At 46.4% G+C, this 21,428-nt stretch overlaps 1 protein-coding gene across 2 annotated transcripts in view; it reads right to left on the reverse strand.

Annotated features, from left to right (window-relative positions):
• Positions 1-7,628: 7,628 nt before the first annotated feature.
• Positions 7,629-21,428, reverse strand: part of RAD18 (RAD18 E3 ubiquitin protein ligase) — a 31,274-nt gene continuing 17,474 nt past the window's right edge. The window contains exons 10-13 of one of the 2 annotated variants that reach the window (XM_082289094.1): positions 20,113-20,250; positions 16,841-16,997; positions 9,859-9,921; positions 7,629-7,828 (exon numbers count right to left, since the gene is read on the reverse strand). In XM_082289094.1, the coding sequence (XP_082145220.1) occupies positions 7,729-7,828; positions 9,859-9,921; positions 16,841-16,997; positions 20,113-20,250 (458 nt within the window). In that variant the 3' untranslated portion in view covers positions 7,629-7,728. Of the gene's footprint in view, positions 7,832-9,858; positions 9,922-16,840; positions 16,998-20,112; positions 20,251-21,428 lie in introns of both variants that reach the window. The other variant, XM_082289093.1, reaches the window with a different exon arrangement.

The raw sequence follows: 21,428 nt of genomic DNA on the forward strand, positions 1-21,428 counted from the left end.
TCAGCACAGCTCAAGGGTTCTCCCCATTTTCAGGCTCCCTACAGGGGATGTGGAACCTGAAAGTGAAGGTGGGATGTTCAGAAGAGCGTGGAACCCTCCCCGTTCATCCCTCAGTCCAGTGGTGCTGAAGCCCCCCAACATCACCACCCTCTGCTCCCCACTTCAAGTCGTATCTCAAATCCTCCTCAGCCCAGCCTTAGGCCCTGAACAAACATCCCTGCAGCTATTTTTAAAGATTTTTGGGAAGCTTTAGCTCCATGCAAGATGTAGAAATATTAAATACTTTGGCAAGTTCTTCCCTCCAGGGTTCACGTTCTTCCTCCTTCAGGCAACAGAACTGCTGTGGGAATGGCTGCAGATCGCAGCTCACCATGTGCAATGCTTTTTTTGTATTGTTCTGCTGTTTTGGGGAGCGCTCTGAGGGAGGGGGTGACTGTGGGTGAAATCCTGGCTCCAGTGAAGGCAAGGAAAGGTTTGCCCTTGGCTTCTGCACAGCTCCTTGAGCAACTTGCAGGCACTTGAGGGATGTCCTTGGGGCCCAGGTGGGGCAGCAGCACCATGAGACACCGTCAGAGGAGGGGCAGAGCAGCCACTGCTCCTCTCTGGCCTTGGATGAGGTGTCACTCAGGACTGCACAGAGCCCAGCTCCCTTCCAGAACAGACCTGAACTGCTAGGAAAGAGCCCCGTGCCCCTTGTGCAGCCCCTACACGTGGCAGTGAGCACCTCCAGGAGTGGTGAGCAACTGTGAAGTGCATTTGCTGTCAGCAAGGAATCACAGGTGCGTGGCTGGGGAAGAGCTCTCCCAGGATTGATGCCATTTGTCCCCATGCCAATGGCACACCGCTCCCAGGGCCACAGCCTCTGCCATGCTCTGCCTTGACTTGGAGCACAGGAGCAGCTCAGTGAGGATCATATGCCTGGGGCCTGAAATTTGGGGATTGGGCTCAGGATAACATTCAGCTCCCAGTGCCCTTCCCTGAGTGATCCTGTCGGGGCCGGGCATTGCCCCCCAACAGCCAGAGATGCTCGTGGCCCCTCGCAGCCCCTCTGTCCTTATTCAGGCAAAGCTGCAGCTGCCACACAACTAAAACCCAAACACATGTGATTTCGAAGCAAAGAATACTGTGAGAATCAAAGCGTTTTCTGAGTCATCCCCTGCTTCTTCCAGCTTTAAACATTCAGGGATGCCATAGAGCTGGAAACATTTTTATTTTAAAAATACATGCTTTGGGATAATCAAAAGCACAAACACTAAATAAAGCTAAATTTAATTGCATTTGGGTTTACTGCTGGAGCTGAAATAGCTGTTTTTCCAATAGCTATCTGGAATCCCAACTTTATAGTCCCCAGGACAGAAGAGGTCTGGCACGACATCAAGCCCAGGCCACAGCTTTGCAGATGGAGCTGCAGCCGCCCATGAGCTCGTGCGTGGCTGCAGCCCACAGCAGGCACTGCAGGCTGGAGAGCCAGGATGTGGTACCAGCTGCTCTTGCATGGGAATTTCTCTTTATCCTAGAATTTTTTCCTAGTCCTCACCTCTTGCACTCAGCCTGCAGGAAGCCTAACTTTAATAAGTCTACTAAAACCACAGAGACAAGCAGTGCCGGGGACACACCTTCCTGGAAAAGGCATATTGGTGCTTCAATACAGAGCTGATGAATGCTCTGGGCTTTAAATCAGTCTTGAGAATGTACTAAGGGCACAGTAAATTACAAATTTTCCATGTCTTTCTTTAATGTGCATGAGTCAATTCTCAAGTCTGAGACTGAATTCCTCCACGGCTCACCAGTTGGTGTGCTGATTTCCAGAAAAACACAGAGTCAATACTGTAAAATGTTCTGTACCAAAGGAAACAAGGCTTTGGAGACAAAACATGAAAATAATAGCAATGCACAGAACTATTTGGTCCCAAAACCATATTCAAAATTCATTGTGTTACTGAGTTCACTGATCAGGGGTAACATAAGCCAGTGCAGACGGCGTGCCCAGATGCAGGTAACAGTTACATTCCTGGGTAGTGCTGTGTCATCCATCACATCACCTGCCTGCACCATGCTCTGGCCATGGTATTTCTTTTTGTTAGCTGAAAAACAAAAAAAAAACCAACCAAAAACCTAGTGCTGAGATTGACCACAATAAAAAAAACTGGAAAAAATCCTGCAGCCCATGGTGAGTCCCAGAATTCCTGCCCCAGCACACAAGCTGGCTGTCTGGGCTCTGCACAGAGCTGTGCCATGGCTGGGGAAGGCTTTGGAAACTGAGTCATCAGAACATTACTGGGAGGGGAAAAGGAGCCAGAGAAGCTGACTTGTGTACACAGACAAATGGAGAAGGGAGATCAGCTTGGACGCTGCAGTCTTGAATTCTGTAAAGCATTCACAGCAGAAAAAGAATTCTATGAGTTCATGCATATATCAAGATAATTTCTTCTCTTTCCCCTGGTTTATCTGGGAACACACTAAACTTACTCAGTGTTAGAGAACCTTTGACATCATGTCCCTGAAAGGTTCATGGGATTCAAACCATTTCCTTTGAATCCCCAACTCACTGAAATCCATCAGCCTCTGCTCCCATGGCCTCCAGCCACACCAGCACCAGAGGCTGAGTCAGGCTTGTCCAGCTTTGGGAGGTAAACCCTGGAAAAAGAGCCTGAATTTCCTGGCATTAAGCCAGTACACTTTCCATACCCTCTATCACTGGCACTCCAAATGAAACTCCCAGAACCTCTGAAGACACATCCCAGAGCACACTGGGATGCCACCTCCTGCCCCACGGTGAGCCCTGGGATACAGCAGCAGTGCTCTGATCAAATCAACAAGCTTAAACCTATTTAAACTAGAGCAGGCTATGGATCCTGCTGATCCAATAATTCAGGCTGATGCTATCACCCAGAGAGTCCCATTCAGGCTGGGGCAGAGCCTCACAGGGTAGATGTCTGGTTTCTGTAGGGAATTCCCCCTGCTTCCATCTGCCCATCGTACACAGGCCACACTGCCCTGCACATCCTGTCCCAGCAAAGAGGGACAGAGGCTCTCCCCAGGCACCTCCCCAAGGAGCCAGGTCTGTACAAGGCTCCCAAGGACACTGTGCTAAAATGTTCCTTCATCCCATTGTGGCCTCAAAGCCCATAAAACCAATGGAGCCTGCACAGACCCTGGGAGTAGCAAGTTGGTATAATAAAGTTGAAATATGTATCCATAGTCCATAGGTTTTTAACAAAGAAGGTTCATGTTCAAGCTGTTGGGAGACTACATAATAATTTTATTACTTTTGGGGGGCATTACTACATTTGTGTGTAACTTCAAGCTGTTCATTGCAGTGCCCTGAAATCTCACTCACCATCTAGAAGGAAAAGCAAAGCAGAGCTGGTGAGACCCAGAGCCCTGGGGCTGTACCTGTGGCACAGGGATTCACACCTGCAGCAGTGACAGGTGTTATGGGACCTGCACACCCCAGTGACATGTTGAGTGTCATCTGCTGGGATCTGGGATATTAACATTTCCATAGTCAGAGGTATGGATCACCCGGGTAATGCCAGGCACCCCATGCACAGCGCTGCCTGCAACCCCTGTACACACACTGATGCTTCTGTCCAGTGATGTGAGGCACTTTTCTATTTGAACAAGATAGAAATAAGATCTATTTGAGATTTTGTTAGCTAAAGACAGAAGAGCCAGAACAAAGGTCTGCTTGTTTTGATGACAATTATTTGCATATGTATACAAAGGAAAGTGAATCAAGTTTGCTGCTCATCACAACAAAATCTTGGCCAAGTGATATGAAGGAGGCTGCAGTCCTCAGGATAATTCAGTATATATGTGTAAGTATATAAGGAGATGTGTGTCTGGGAATGCCCACATAGGTGAGGGTGCTTCCACACAGCCCCCATTTCTCTCCCACCGAGTACCTGCTATGAAATCCCCCGCCCAGGTTCAGGAATGCCTCTGTGGGGCCAAATAATTAACCAGAGCAGTGAGCTTTCACCACGAAAATGAAGCCCAGCTACATTTATACAAACTTTTCTGCCTCACTAATTACTTCCCATTTGCAGTAATGTGTTTACCTTCTCCTTCCTGAAGCTGGTAATTCATCCTCCTCTATTTAATTCCAGGTGGTTGATTTGGAGCCAACTCACCAATTTGTCCAGATCATTTTGACTTCAGGCTCTCTGGCTCCTCCAATGCCAGGTGGGACAGAACCATGATTTTTCTTTCCTCTGGACAGCATATCCTGGTATTGGGCTTGCCCAGCAGGTAACTGTGATTCACCTTCAATTCCTCTGCTTGTGTAACGTGTTCCAGTTCCAGAGTATCTGTTCTTCTATCAAAACAGACTCACCTTTTTTATTTTTAACTCCTGCCAGCAAACACAGGAGAAGTGTCCTTGAGAGACCCTGACACCTGCCTGTCCCCTGCCACCGCAGGACCCTCCCCGGGGTGCTCAGCCCAACCCCTCCCATGTCCTGAGCTCGAAGGAACCCCTCCAGTCCCGGCCAGAGCCCGGCCAGAGCACCGGCTGTCCTGCTGTTTGTGACACACAACATCCAACCAAAGGCAGGAGGAATCAGCCCATCAGTGCAGTTCTCCTGCAAAATCAGAACTTCTGGGAAAACACCAGGAAACACCACAGCACAGCCATCCCTGGGGCACATGGCCTGCTCCCAGATGAGTGAGACACAGTGAGAGGCAAGTGAATCCCTTATTATTTCCTCTGAAACATTAACAGCAGTATCAGAACAGCCCATTGCCCTTGTCAGAATGTAAAGCAGTGCAAACGATCCATTTGCCTTTCCCCCACATCAGCTGGTGCTAGGGCATCCCACCCCGGAATGGGATCCTTTCCAGGGATGTCTGCCCTGGTTGCTCACAGGGGCAGGGAGATGGGAGAGCTCCCAGCTCTGGGTATCAGAGTCTGGGGCAATTCCCTTTGCTTTCAAAGGCATTCCTGCCTGACAGAAACAACCCAATAGAAACTCCCTGACATCTGCAAAGCCAAACAAAACCAGGTGACACCCCCCCCCCCCCCCCCCAAACTCCTGTTTAACCCCCAGCTACTCATTTCAGAGGGGTCACGGAGTGGGAGCCGGCAGGGAGCCCCACGGCCGGCAGGGTGACTCTGCTCCTGCCTCTCCCCCATTCCCAGGATCGCTGCCTTTCTCATGGCTCCACTGCCGGGCTGGGGGAACAGGACATTTTTACTTTTTGATTATTTTGTTTCCAGTTTTGCCCTTCTGCTCCAGCCTGAGGGACTGCTCCGTGACCGAATTAATTTCCTCCTGAATGGACTCCCTGCCCAAAGCAGCCCTTCCCGGAGTTTTCCAGTAGCAGCCCAGCACCACCCTGGCTGCCAGTATCAGTCCTCCAGGGAGCTTCTGCCCTACTCCCAGTCCTCCAGGGACCGCAGTCATCAGGAATCTGCCCCGAATTCACGCTGGGAATTGCTGCAGAGAGGCTGGACCCACAGCAGGGTGGGATGGAGGGTCCCAGGATCCCACATCCCTGGCAGCAGGGTGAGACAGAGGGTCCCTGGGACCCCACACCTCTCCTGCACTGCCAAGCCCAGCACAAGGCATCAGCTGTGGGTGATGTGACAAACACTGGTCACAATCAGCCCAATGAAAAGGTGTAAGAGGATGCAGCACCTTCACAATTACTCACCCAAAGACCACAGTGGTGGGGTTCCCCCCTCGATGGGGCCCTGGGCCAGTGGCAGCTGGGCCACGCTCAGCCCCAGCAGGACCTGTCCCAGCACCGCCCTGTGCGTCACCACCGTCAGTACTGCCCTGGCTCCTCTGGCCATGACTTCTGCCCCCAGCCTGGCTGTTCACAGTCCCCAACTGCTCCCGCTTGCCCCTTGACTCTGTGACGGAGGAGCAGAGCTGCCCAGGGGAGCAGGGGACAGGACAGCGTGGGGAGGACATTGTGTTTCCTTCCCTGTTGTTTTTTCCCTTACGTTATGCGATTCCTGTGAATCTTGGGTTGGTGAGATGTGTAGCAAGCGTTATTTATGGCACCCAGGGGATCAGCAGCCACTCCTGGCAAAGGCTGGACCTGGCAGCACCCTGGCACTTGCCTGGGGCTGGAGCTGGCCCTAGCACTGGGTCTGGCAGGAGAGACTGGATCCTGCCCAGGCACCCACTCTGTCCAGGCAGGAATGAGGCATCAGACCATCAAATCCACATTTTTTCCTAAGCCTCCACATTGCCCAGTGTGTCTGCTCCATGCAGCCTCCCCCAGCACCTCGACCACCATGTCACACGTCCACACACCCCACTCACGTTTGTCACCTCTACAAATGCCACCACCCTCCTCCAGCACTGACCCACAGCTCCATCTCAGGCAAAGGTCACCAGTTTGGACTTTAAGTGGTGATGACAACAATACCTTTTATAAAAAAAATGAACCTCCACAGGTTGTCAGCGAAGCAGTTTGATTCATGCCCGTATTTAACGTGCCAGCTGTTCTCTCCCTTCTACCACACCACAGAACTGTCACAGCCCCCATGGCAGTGAGGCTCTTTAGCTCATTTCCAAGGGAAATGTCAGCACCTGCAGCCACACCAGTGACAGTGCAGTGCCTTCCCTCACTGCAACAGCAGCTGCTTTGCCAGTGCCTGGAGAAAAAGCCCTTGGATACTAATTTACAATATTATTACCATTCACTGGCTGACTGCAACCAATTTCAATGTCTTATGTGAGCTACTGTGACAAAAAGGCAGCCCTAAAGCAGACATCAGTAATTACTGTCTTTCAAAATAATCAAACCAACACAGATTCCTGCTTTGCCTCTGCATCTCCCCACCTCATGTACTTATGCAAGTTTATATGTGCCACAATTTAGCCAGTTCCACACACAAATATTCCTGGGAACCATGGCCTGAGGAGGATTATTTCTGAATCTCAGCTACAGTCCGAAGTCAAGACATGACCACCCTCAATCTTACCCAGATTTTGTGCCTTCTTTGCCAAGCTCCCACTGACAGGGTCTGACCAAAACTTCAGGCTCAGCAAAAGCACCTGAAGTATTTTTCATATTTTGCTTATAAGCTTTATTTTTAAAAGCCTTCCCTGGTGTTCAGGTTTCTTTCATTTCCTTCACTTTCTTGCACTGCTTTATTGCATTACAAAATTCCACCACCTCCTAGGGAAGATCAGATTTTTCAATGTAACTATTTGTTTGAAAGCTAGAATACTTCATGTCCAACGACTTTCCAACTTCTTTCCAGTTTCAGGACTTTAAACTAAAATAATGACATGTAACATTGAGTATGTTTACACAGACATGTATAAAAAAGCCTATTTGTGTAGGACAGAATCTCCCTGCATTCCTCAGTCCCTCCCTCCCCTGGCTGTGCCAGGGAACTGGGGCACCAGTACCTGCCTGCCCCCAAACAAGACACTGTCCTGCAGCTGCTTCTGCAGAGGGCAGATGAGGCTTCCACAGGATGCAAGCAGGAACAGTGGCAACACAGGGACCCGCGTGCTGCACTGGCGAGGGAACTTGCGGCACAGGAGCCAGGCCAGGCTCCTGCAGGGTTCCGGCACTCTGTGCCCAACCTCAACCGCCAGTGGCCCACAGGGCTGTGGGCAAACCCACCAGCCTGGTCATTAATGCAGCTGGAATGGCAGTGATGTGAAAATACAGCATTTTACTCAGTACCCAGATACTCTGAGAATGGGAAAAGGCCAAGAGGGGTTTCCCAGCGCTGAGCTTGGGCGTTCTGCAGCACTAGCTCCTCTTCCGCTTGCCCTGGGGAATCGCTCGATCGTTCTCGGGCATTCGCGGCCGACGCAACTTCCTCTTGTTCCCTGTCAGAGCCACGGAGCTGCTGCTGGGGGAAAGAAAGAAAGAAAAGAAGGGTAATAGGGGGTTTGCAAGTGCCCTAAACACAGCACACACTGGTGCTGTATGGAAGCACTGTGAGCAGTACATGGATGCTGCACATGCACGTGCTACAGGTGATGGGGAATCATGGAACGGTTTGGGTTGGAAGGGACCTTAACAATCATCTCATTCCACCCCCTGTCATGGGCAGGGACACCTTCCACTATATCCCAGGTTGCTCCAAGCCCCGTCCAGCCTGACCCTGAACACTTCCAAGGATGGTGAGAGAAATATTTCTGTCTTCTCATTTGAAGGTGACAGCACCATGAATCATCCCATAGACCCTGAGCCTGCAGGAACAGGGTCATCACAATGCCTCTCCTTCTGTCCCCAGAGACCAGTTTGGAACCCAAGGAACAGCAGCATCCTCCCAAATTCCTTGTCCGTAACTGAGGACAATCCCTGGCACTGACAAAACCATGAGGATGCTCTATCAGAAAAGGCAGTTTGAGTCACCGTCAGCAGGGGCACAGCCACCTGGAAGCAGGACGAGAGGTTGGTCCACGTTACCCCCAAAGGACAGTGCTTGGGGCTTGCAGCCTTGCCAGGCACTCTCCTCATTTATGGACAAAGTATTTTCCACTGCAAACTCAACAAGTGTTTTTAGTCACAGAGTTAAAGAAAAAATTCTTAAACTAGCCATATGTAAATGAAGCAGCTGATTTCCATCATTCAGCCTTGGAGATTTAAATTCCACATAGTGTTGACATGAAAGATGCTGCTAATCCGTCAACAGCTTTTACTAATTAAACATTCCTTATAAGTGCACTCTGTTTTATGCCATCTGCTAGGCTGAATCCATCCTGCAGGGACTATTTGTCTTAAACTGGGAATTCACAACTGAAAATAACAATGGAAAACTCGGAGATGCCCAAGTCCACATCTGCTGGTGATGCCTTTTCCTGGTCTTAAAATCAAGAGTCATACATGGTTAGAAGGTGAAAAGGGATTTGACCTTGGTATTTATTTTAAGGATCTTTAGGTGTACACGTCCAGCTCATATGAATCGAGATGCACCCCACCGAGTCTCTGTGTCTGCCTCCCTCCCCCCAGCATTGGGTATATTGTTATAGGTGTTACTAATTAGCAGATCTATCAAAGATTCTCCAATGAGAGGCTCGAGTGAGCCCCTCTCCCCAAGGAACCTTCTCCAGGATGGTTCTATCTTGGTTTACAGAATATGTTCTGGAGAGGACCTTGGGGTCTGGGGCACACTGATCCCTAGCTACGAAGCTTCTGAAATGTTTAATCTCTTAGCTTGACAAACAAGTCCAAGAATGTAGGCAAAAAGCACTGAGAATACAGAAGTTGCAAAAAGGTATAACAGGGGTATAAAAAAAAAGGCAAAAATCTTCATGGCATCACTGGCTACCACCAGATACACACTAAAGATACTGGCAGGAACAACTCATGTTTCAGAGCTACACCATGGTGGAAATGGATCTCCTGCATCCATGGGACCCTCAGCCAAACCCAGGGAGATCTGTGTGAATCCCAATGGGTTACAAAAACATGACTCAGAGATTTGCAGACATTAAGCTTTTAACAACCAGGAAGTGCTCTTCTCATTTCAAACAGAAGTAAATCAGAACAGATAACCAATTCCAGCATGTTCAACTTGTCAGCCTCACCTACAGCTCTGTCAACAATGGAATTTTCAAACGCAACAGAAGATCAGATTTAATTTTCCATAAAAAACCAGTTTCCTCTTTTATTTTTTTAATTAGAATACATACTTTATATATACACTCCTTAGAACAATGATATTCAGTTGGGCACCTGTGGATTCTTGGAGCACACAAGTATCATTTTTCAAGGATCCACATTCACTGACCAAACTGTGCTTCCCAGAATTGTGGGGATTCTCCAAGAATCTGACTCTCCAGAGGCATTTGCTTCTCCAGGATTCCACCAGCTGCAAACTACAGACCTAAACCCATCCCAAGGACTTCAGTTCTTGGATATTCTACTCACCTGTCAGAGGATGCCGAACACGTCTCAGACCCTTCCCCATCTGCCAGAATGTCCGAATTGGTGCTGAAGGGGAAAATAAAATGGATGGAAATTATTTTAGCAACACCTACAGCAATGCAGGGCTCAACTTGGCAATGGCAGCAGAACACGTGGATGAGACCAACCCCTCCAGCAGCAACAGCAATGAGAAATAACATCAACCTACAGTACAGTCCAGAAACTTCTATCTCTGTATCACTTCATTTTCAGGTATTCCTGGTGTCTCATTATCATTATTTAACACACAAGACCCTTCTATGTTTATGTCTCTTAGGTGGTAACTACAACACCTCTGTATTCCCAGGCACCAGAAAGTTTCTCTGGAGAGGATCTCCAAGATGCTTTCATGGGTAAAGTGCACCTTCTTTTTTTAAAGTCTCCCTTAAATAAATCAACATGACATACAATTTCTGTAAGACAGCAGGATTTTTTTCACCCTTTGCCATTTTGTCTCCCCTGTGAAGTGAGAGTCCTCAGCTGTTACTGTGGCGGTAACTGCAGAATCAAGAGGAACTTGGGTGGGCAAACAACACCAGGTTAGAGTAACCTCGAACACATGCACACTCAGACATACAGATAAAAAGAAAAAGATACCAAAAATGGATGGGGAAATTTTGACAGTCAACATTGTTTTTACTCTCAGAATTAAAAGTCCATCAAAAGCTCATTTTCAGTGCACAAACTGGATGCCCAGGGAATGAGTTATCATCATATTTCCAAACCCTACTCTAATGTTCCAGTTACATTAAAAAAAAAGAATTGGGGAGGACACAGGGCTATTTGTGTGCTTTTAGTCCCCTAAAATAGAAAAAGAACAGGTTTGAGGCCTGAACATGATGTACTTCCCTGCCTTGAAAACAGCAGCATTTATCACCCGCCGTGTTTGTCACCGCAAAACAATAAAACTGAAAAAATCTGGCTAACGCTCAAGCCAATAATGCGCATTCAGAATTCACATGTGGAATCCATGGTCTATGCCTACCAAACTTTTTTAAAACCGAGTACAAAACGTCCTGCAGCAAGTTCCACCTTTGGCCTACACACAGAGCTGTGAATGGGCCCTTGATGCCACAGGCATTGGTCCCCAGAGAACCCAATTAACTCCTACACCCTAATTGCAGTGAGAGACTGAGGAGCTGCAGTAGCTCTACAAACCAGGGTTCTGAACTTCCAGCTGGAGATGAAAGCCCTGTGTTTCAGGATCTCTTCCAACACCCCACTGCTCCATGCCAGCCCCTCACTGAAGCAGCTCTCTGCATCCCGGCTCTCCCAGACATCGCTTTTGGTTGAAAGCCTGAGCAAGGCTAGAGTGGAGCTGAGGTAATTATACACCTTTCAGACACATCCCAGGGGACAAACATGCAAAAACTTAAAAAAAAAAAAATCCTTAAGTATGCCACAGTTGAAAAACAATTATCAAAAAAAAGTCAACTAAACAAAAGCAATTTTGACCACCAACTGAATTCATATTTTAAATTAACTCTTTTTCTTTCCCTAAAGAAAACTCCTCCCTCTTCTTAGCATCAAAATGATTAGCCCTTAAACTGAAGATTATGAGTTAAATAAGAGGAACAGCTGCCTCATTCTGAAGGTTTTTTTCTAGAAAGAAAAAGATCAAAGAGATCACAGAATTTAGAATTGTTTTGTTCATTTCTCCAGTGTTTTCTGCCTTTTCAATGCCGCAGAGGTATCTGCCTACATTGCATCCAGGCACAGCAAAACATTTCTTCAGACTTCAGTCAGACTCCAAATTCAAGACAAATTCCCACAACAGGTTTTCTGTCCTATTCTTAACTAAAGGTCACTAATCTCTCCCACAATTTTACAGATCATTTCCAGATGAGTCAAATTTTACAGCAAAATGATTAAAGTTCTTCACCTGACCTGCCCAAGATGCAGCCAGCATCCTGTGGCAGGGTGATCCTGCACTTATTCATGGCTCCGCATTGGGAAAAATGCAGCTCCAGTGACTCAGGCAATTCCTCAACTCCATATTCCTGCAGGATTGGTTTCCCTGATCCTTTACAGTCAGTCAACCAAGAGTCAACTCTTCCTTTCTTGACCATCGGTTGGGTTTGACTTCCACCCCCCCCCCCCTTTTTTCATTTAAGATAAACACACCACCCTAAAACAGAGAGAAAAAAGCTGATGTTAAGTGTGAATGACATGTCTTGTTCTAAAACTGAGAGGAGCAAATGGCTCTTTGAATTGGTTTATTTTAAGGCAGACTAAGTTCCTTCTTGGCCTCGCATGAGCAGCCAGCGTCCTCCCATCCGTCCATCCCGCCGTGTCTTGTGCACCAGGCTCTGGCACGTGCTCTGAGCTTTCCCTCAATGCTGGCACAAGAAATGAGCTCCAGCCATCTCGTTTTACCAATGTCATTTGGAGGTGAATGCCCAGTCACCAGGAGTGAGGGAAAACAACTGTTTTCTCCCTGCTTGCACTTTGTCCCACCCGTAACGAACAGGAGGAGCTCACTGCTGGAGCAGCCCAAGCACCGCGTTATATCCAAGGTGAGCTGTGCAACACAACATCTTCCCCGGCTTTGCAGAACCTCCTCTTCAGATCACGTGTCCATGGCTTCATCCTCCTGTCTCTGCAGAGGCCTGCCAGCCTTGGCTTTGCCCAGGCCCCCATGGAGGGCTCCTGTCTGCACTAAACCTTACACAGGTTCCACCGTCTTGCTGTTTTCCTTGACTCTTTCCAGGCTTTCCTTAGTTTTCCACAGCCTCCTCTGCAGTCCAAGTATACACCTTTGAGGCTGTGCCTTGGGAAAAGAGAAAGATCTGCTGCACCTCTCTGAACTGCTTCCCTCAGGAGTCTGGCAGCAGTGGGATGTGGTGGCTGAAGCACCAAGAACACTCCTTACCATGACTCCTGTTTTCATGGCTCGGAGATGTCCAGACCCCACGGCTCCTGACCGGGGAACAACATCCTCCTGGACACAGGCTGTATGTAAGAGCTGCCACAATGCACATCTGAGGCCACCAGCTGTCCCTACCTGACACAATGTCCCCAGGACTCTTGCCACCAATCCTCACAGCTCCTGCCACTTATTACAGCTCAGAGTTTTGGGAAGAAAAGTATGAATCAACAGCATAGCAGAAAAGTATCATCATCCTTTCACAATGAACCTGTATTTGAGGCCAAAACTCACAGATCAAACACTCCTGTCTAAGACTGTGATATACATAATCTCTGAGCCAAATCAGTGCAAGATTTATTAAGTAAAAAAGCCCTGAAGAACTAAAAAAGGCAATTATTGCACTGATCAACACATTTTCGTACACTTCTCTCATCTGACAGCGATGGCCAGGGCACAGGACAACGCTGCCTTCAAACTCAGACTGAGGCAACTGCCCAGGAAGAGCTCACACAGCATTTCCAAGCACTCTGCCCTGCCAGCTTAGCCAAACCCATGTCAGCCAGGCAGAGTTCAGAGGATTGTTGCCATCCAGTGCACTCCTATTTCTACCTCTTCTTCTGCTGATGAACTCAAGCCCATATTCGGTAAAGCACAGAAATCCAAGGATAAGTGACCTGCTAAATGCAGATCTTGGATCCTGATCAGTGGCTCCTAAACTCACTGCCAAAAAGCCCCACATATTGCAAATGAGGCCCCTTCCTTGGGCATGAACCCCTCCTGGCAGACACTGCAGCCACTCCAGGTATTCCAACAGCATAGGGATTTACACAGGCTGTGGATATAGCACTTTCCCACCAGGATTTCAAACTTCTGACTGTGTTTCAGCATCTCAGACAAGGCCCATGTTGTATTTTGTCTGCTATTCAAGTCTCACTGTAGTCATCAGGAACCGACATTCACATCTAACACAGTTTTAAGAAAAAAAAAAATTTACTTAGAAAACTGCATATTATCCCCATTATATGGAATACTTATAATGGAATATTTTCTTTATTACATAGCTCATTAACTGGCTTATCACTGTTCCTCCTAATTTCTTTTCTAATTTTCCTATTAAGTAGTTGCGTAAAATTTGGCTTCAGTCCCAGACAGTCAAAGAATACTCCAGGACTATTCTCACGGAGCACAGCAGTCCTGTGGAAGCTTTGTGCAACTGTGACTTCAGAGCTTTGAAAAATTACCCTTTGAAAGCCATGGCTGTGTTTTGGTGCTTATCTGTAACACACAGTTTGCTCTCCTGGTGGGATCATCAATCTCTGTAGAGCACAAGCATGTTTGGGGCGCTGCTACATCCTCCACGCCTGGCCTGGATCTTTTCTCCAGCAGGAGTAAAATTCTCATTTTCTCAGTTTAACATCAACCTTTGAATAATATCAGTTCATCAGTGATTAGTGTACAATGAATGAATTTATAATCTTGACCAACTACTCCACTAGCAAGTACTGATATGAGACTGAAAAGGGACAAACCTTATGAAGGAGAGAACAGAAGAATCACTGATTTCTTTGCAGCATCTTTTGGCAGAACAAACATCTCAGCTCTGACTCACAGATTGTTCTATTCTATATGGTACTAAACATTCTTTGTTTTAATTCATCAAAACAGCCCTCCCTTTAGAAGTGCCCTCACAGGAACACAGTATGCAGATTAGGAATTCCAACTATATTTCCAGTTTTGACATTTCAATGTGAAAAACATTTACTCTTGGCAAAGGATACCCTCTCGTTATCAGAAAAACACAAGCCTCAGAAAACCATTACTTGATACAGTACAACAATACTACTAAAACCATCAACATCTAAATCATTCTTGTTTGATTTGTACTGGATCTGTTTCATTACAATTAACAAAAACCAGCCCCATGGTAACCACACAGTGACAAAATACATCTTTCTTTCAAGCAGTTTAAATGACTACACCTGCTTGTTACAGCCCCTGCCAATGCTGCCATAATTCAGGGCCCTTTTGGATACAGAGACCTGTGGAAGCAGCATGCTGGGAGGATGAGCTGCAGTCCTGGATGGAACTGCACAGTCCAAAGCTGGTCCATGGGCATGGCAGGACCCAACAGGCCTCCAAGGGCCAAACCAGGACCTGGGCACTGTACTGAGCCCAGCAGCTCTCCTGCCCCTTCAGAGCAGCTACCAGGAGCACAGTCAAGACAAAGAGCACATTTGACACTTTTCAGTAAGTGTCCCTCTACCTCAGCATTTGGAGAGGGGGAGACCCCTGTAACCTTTGTTTATTTCCCAGAAAACACAGGAAAACACTCTGAAGTGCTCTTTAGCAAGGTACAGGTTGGCATGAGGAACACTGTGCTCAGACAAGAGGGACTTTCCATCATCCCCAGGCAGCATCTGTCACTTCAGCTGAGCTTTCCCTGCATTACTGCTGCTGTTCTCATCTCTTTGTGCAGTCCAGACACTGGGGTTGGATGCAAATGAGGAGAAGCTGCAGGCTGCAATGCCCCCAGGCTCCCTGGGCCTCTCCAGCTGCCCCTGCCCTGGGCAGTCAGACCAGAGGGTTACCTAACCTCTGCAGGTCAGTGTGTCCCACAGAGCTGGGGAATCTGCTGGAACACCACACACCTGGAGATGAGACACTCCAGCATTGGGTATGACAATGTGTGAGCTCTGCGTGAGTCCAGAGCACTGGGAATGACCAAGAAACGAGCAGGAGAACAGGTCCCTGGTCACAGGAAAGAAAAGACTGTTGTCATCATTTACATTCTGAGAAACTGAGATAAAACTAGTCCAGTAATAATCTTAACAGCTTGTTACACAATGAACAGCAAATAACTGATTTGCTGCCTTTATCAATTTTACAGTACCAGTTCAGGCAGAAAGACAGAGATAGCACAGAGGGGAAGGGCCACAGGAGGGGAAGGGCTTTATTGGTCTATAACGCAGGCCTGAAGCCAAACAGAAATGCAGTGATATTCTGAAAGGGCAACAACCACCCTTCCTGCCTCCACCAGTGCTCTGCCAGCCATTTACTGACAAATTGCTGTTTACTGACAAATATTTACTGTATGCTCCCATTCATTCAAGTAAATGGAAACAGGCAGCAAAGCTTGATCCTGTAAAACAAAGACATTTACTATTTGATGCTCTCTAATCCCCTCAGCTGATCTCCTCAATCCAATGCCTCCCCTAGGCTTTCACTCACAGTTCAACATTTCCCTCTGTGAAAGGGAACCCGTGTGACGACTTTTAAAAGCTCTTTGTGAACCAAAATGACTTTAGGAAAATCTGTTTCTGTTAAAATATTTCGATTAGATTGCTCTGTTAATAACCAACAATGAAGCCAAGCACTACTTTACTCTTAGTATTTGCAGAACAAGGAGGAAGAGGCAGGTACTAGTGGTCTAAGGGGTGGGAAATTATGAAATGTCACTCCTAACTCAGCTGGTGACCTTCAGCTACTTCCTCTGATTATTTCCCACTTCTAAAAACACAGGAAACCTTTTTATTCCTGGTAATGCAGACCTACATTCTCCTCTCATTTCTGTTACCAACAAGGTAGCAAAAGATTAGGTCTCTTGCTTTTAGACACGTAGCAAAACCCAATTATTCTGTATTTGTTTTCAATTACTTTTTCACTTTTCATCCAGAAACCGGGGCTACAGTTCCTTACAGCAATACTACTTAAAAGACTGGGGCTGTACCAATTTTGGGACCTCTCTGCATAAAATTTCCAGCATATGGGAAGGTGATGCACCAAATGTATTCCCAGTTCCCCAGACATTCCACTCCCTGCTTCTGTATCAAAAGGAGCACTTACACTATCAATCCTTTAAGAAGGCATTACAAACTATTAAGTGAATTCTACATGTATTTTAGCTCCCTTTCTCAAGCTACTGAACAGCCAGGAACACCATGGAGAAGGAATCTGTGAGCACAGCTCAGCACCCCGCCTGTGAAGCAGGAGGCCTGCACTGCTCGATGTTACTGGCACAGCTTTTCCCTGTTTGCTCTCATCTGGCACAAAGCAGGCAGAAGTGGCTCCCTCACTAACCTGCTTGTTGACCCAGATGACAGGGAGAACTCAGGAGAGGCCGATCTCTGGATTTCCTTAAAGCAATGAGATTCACTTCTTTGGCCATCATGAACTTCTGATTGGAGTTCCTGAGCTTTTCCAAGGACAACAGCTGTGTGATGCTCTTCCTCAGGTTCTACCAAGAGGAAAGACAGAGATTAGAAGGAATGATAAAGCAAAATACTATTGTTTATAATTCTGCAGCCTAGAGATAGATGTTTAAGAAAAAAAATAGGTTAAAAATATTTAAATATCAAAATCTCATTCCTACATACTGGTTTTCCAAAACTTTCACCGTTTTAAAGGTTTAATTTCTTTTCATGTATATGTAAAACAAGAAACCAACTAACAACTCCCTGAGAACCAGAAATGTTTCACTGTTGAGTTTCAAACACAAGGGGAGAAATAAAGGGTGACAATGTTTTACACATGTCATAAGATGGAACTTTATTTCAGAAATTAGCAAGCACTTAATGAGACAGTGCTGTTGGCTGCTTGTGCCACTAATCCCCTTCAGCCCCTGCATCAGAAGCTTGAGCTTTAAGTTTTACAGATCAAGTTAACAGGCTTATTTTCAGTTGTGATTTACTTCCTTATGCAGCTAAGACAAGGTCAATGCACTGACATTTCCATTTCAATAGGAAAAATAATTTCTAGACAACACAACAGACAAAAATTGAAAACCATTCTGCTGGTATTGTGTCAAGTGTTTCGTTCAATGAAAAGATTAACAGTTCTCTGAAAAGACACCTTCTGCCCCTCCAAAGAGAAAACAAACACAGGTTAAAATTTTGGTATGAAAAGACAGACTGCCCTTATGCCATACCCACAAATATTTTCAAGTGAGTTACTTAACTTGAAAATTGCTCAGGACATGAAGCCCTCCCCAGATCCATCTCACTGATAACTCAGATTGTGGGAGTCACAGATGTGTCTTGTCTCCATCTCAGGGCCCAAGCCATGTTCCTGCTCAGACCACTCTGACTTTTCTACCCTTCCAGCAATGGTTTGGACAGAAATGGCCAAGCAGAACTTTAATTAGAGTGTGGAGGGCCTTCACAATCTTTGGATTCAGCTCAGCTTGCCCTTTCTCTCCTGCTAACAGGCATAATTGATTATCAGGGGCATATTTTTGTCTGCTGAAAACAACCAGCAGATCCCAGTGAGTCAGTTGTCCAGCTAATGAAACACAACTCTGAAATGAGCAGGGTAAAAATAGCAAAGGCCTGTGCAATAATGCAGCCTAGCACAGCTAATATTTATTGAATCAAATTATTTAGCACCAATATCTATCAAATCCTTACAGCGCTCTCCCCTTAGGCAAAGCATAGCCACATGTGCAAAAGTTATAAAGATGGGAAAACAGACATTTTAAGCTTAAAGATGAAAAGGAAGATGATGTAAATCAGGAACAGATGATTAAAATGTCACCACAAACAGTGAGCTTAAATTACATCAACCAATAGGAGAAGGCAATGGGAGAGATGGAGGGGGAAATTAAAATAAATGAACAAGCCAACAAAATCCCAACCAAACCAAAGGTCTGTTTTAATTCTGCACAATTCCACCACTTCCATGAGAACCCAAAGGAAGTGGGTAAGGAATGCAGACAAAGCCTTGGCTCTTCCAGCTGTTACCATCAGGCCATTACCGGCTTCTTCCTTTCCCATACTGTAATTCCTAGTTTAATACAAAGGCAATTGCTGTTAACAAGGAACCCTGAGGAAACAGGCTTTAGGCATCTGTTCCTTCCCTTGTAAATCACCTTTTTGCTTTTTCAGTTGTTTATAGTCATCCGAGCGCAGATGTTTTGCGTCAAACTCAAAACTGAAATTCCAAGGATTGTTGGAAGCTCAGTGAACAAAGTGTCATGGAAATTGTGCGGGTTTGCCAGAACCAAACGAGGTGCTGCTGCATTCTGAACACGATGCAGGATGATACACCTGATCCGAGTTATTTTCTATCTGATCACTCTTTTGGAAAAACACTGGTTTTACTTCAGCTTCTCAGAGCCTGCAGGGCAGCACACACAGAACAGCTCACATAGGAGACAGACACCCCAAAATCCACAGCAGCCCATCCCTCCCTTCCAGAGCTGAAAATTAAGGCTGTGACCCCACTATCCAATAACACACTGCCTCTGCTTCTATACAGGAGAGGAACATCTTAAAATCTTTTGTCCTTAAGATTCCCTAACTATTACCCTTCACATAGAAAGGATTATGCATTGCATCAAGGTCTGCAGGAAACAATAAGGATAAAATTCACGCTATTATACTTTTTTTTCATTGCTTTTTTTTCTTGAGAGTTCTGCCAGAAGAGCCAGCACCAGAGAGAGCCACGGATTAACTCAGCTCAAGAGCACAGGGATTTGTGAGAGCTGGGGCAAACTGCACTGCCATGTTTTCCCAAGCGTACAGACAACAGCACGTCCCATTCTGGCCAGTGGGATTCTCGCCAAAGCTCAGTCTCTTAAATAGATTAGAAATCCACAAGTTCTATTACACTGAGGAATGCTCTTCTAAATCCCACATTCAAAGATAAGATGTTCCCTGCCAAAGCAGCCATGAAGCACAGACCAAAGGAGACCAAAGGATCCCCCAGGGAACACGCTGGGAGCACACATGGGTGATGTTTGGTGCTGTGAGGAGGGAGGATAACGAACAGGCTGGAGGCTGTTCCTTCCTCCCAACAAGTGAGTGACTGCAGCCATGCATTCCCACTTCTCACTGTGCCCAAGCACACAAACACAAAACACAGCAAATCAGAGAGAGGCAACATCCTGTGTGAACAGCCTAAAACAAGCCCAAGGATTTTATTGCTTCAGTCTCAGGACAAATAATTCCTGAATCCAATCCCCACAAATACTTTTGTAGTTCCCAATTACCAACCCCTCTCACAGTAATGATCCTGGAAGGCTGAAAGGCAGCAAGCAGCACCCATCTTCACCTTCACTCCAGAGCGGTCACGTGGCCACCCTCAGCACCTCCAGCAAACCTGAACCAGAACCTGAAACCCCTTTTCAACCAACTGGGATGTGCCCCAGATAAACCACATCCAGACACAACACACAGAAATCAAACTAATATATTTATTACGGGTCATGCTTATGTTCCATACTAAAATCAACAGCAGTCAGTCATTTTAGGGTCTGTTTGATCTTTATGCTGGTTGGGTTTTTTTCCCCTTAAAGGTTCTAGAAGAGTGGTCTTAGTGCAGTCCAAGAGGGGACAATACTGAATGTCACTGACCTGTGGCTGCTGGCAGCTCTTTGACAGCAACTTCCTCTTTGTTTTGTTTTGCACCTTCTGCTTTGCTCTCACCTCTTTTCTTCCACCGTTTATTTACTTGATCCACCAAGAACTTGAATTCACTTCTGTGTTTGTTTCCTGAAAGGTAACAGTGCATCACTGACCACACCCACAGGACTAAGGTATGGCACAAACACTGAAAGGACGTGAACAAAAACGGACACAAAACACCAAATTAAAAACGTTTTTGTTACAACAGATGAAAACCAACCCAGCACTGTGATATGTTCCACATTCTATTAACGATCCAAATCTGTGTCTGTGCTTTTATAGAGCTACCCACAGCACTGGCACAGATGAACACTTCATGCTCTGTGTCATGCCCATTACACTGTTGGGATTCGGACCCTTTAGGTAAGTTAATAATGCAAATACTCTCTGCACTTTCAATCACTTGGTACATTTTAGGCAATCCTCTGGTGCTCAGCCAAAGCAATGGAATTATTTAACCTTGATACTTCAAATGCTTTATTCAGAGGCTGGGAAAATACCCAGCGTCCTCAGCAGGATGCTGTGGATCACCTAACCCTGGCCAGGCAGGGAGGGAACCCACTGACAGGAGGAGGCAGCCGAGGGGGAGTCAGGCTCTGCTCCCAGGGAACAGGGACAGGATGAGAGGAAACAGCCTCAGGCTGTGCCAGGGGAGGCTCAGGGTGGACATCAGCAGGAATTTCCTAGAAAGGACTGTCAAGCATTGTGTCACCTCCCTGAGGAACCCATTCCAATGACTGACCACCCTTTCAGTGAAGAGATTCTTTGAGTATTCTACAATAAAATAACACCAAGTTCTGCCCTACAGAAGGAAACAGATTTGACACTGACTCCCTTTCCCTGAGTAGCTGAAAACACCACATAAGGCCAAAAATTCTGTTAATAAAAAGCAAGTTCTGCCTCAGATGTCGTGTCTGAGTTGCTGCACTCTCATTACGGAATTCCTTTGGCGCTTCAGTTTTTCCAGCATTACTATCTTTTGTTGTTCTGGCTCATGGCAGAACTACAAAGCTTTTCTGAAAAGAAATGTCCTGGCACACAAGCACTGCTCAGCTACACTGTAGATCACTGTGGTGCTGAAATGACACCCCAGGCACATCCCACCAACTGCAGCACCGCAACGTAAAGCGGCCCCAGACAGAACGGCAAACATTTAGAACACAAGACAGCAGCAGCAGACCTTCAAAGAACACTGTAAATTAAAAGATTTATAAGCAGAAAAGGCAACTGAATAAATTCATTTTCACAGCTGTATTTCCTTTCCT

The sequence above is a fragment of the Coloeus monedula genome, assembly GCF_965178545.1.
Source record: "Coloeus monedula genome assembly, chromosome: 11".
NCBI lineage: Eukaryota > Metazoa > Chordata > Aves > Passeriformes > Corvidae > Coloeus > Coloeus monedula.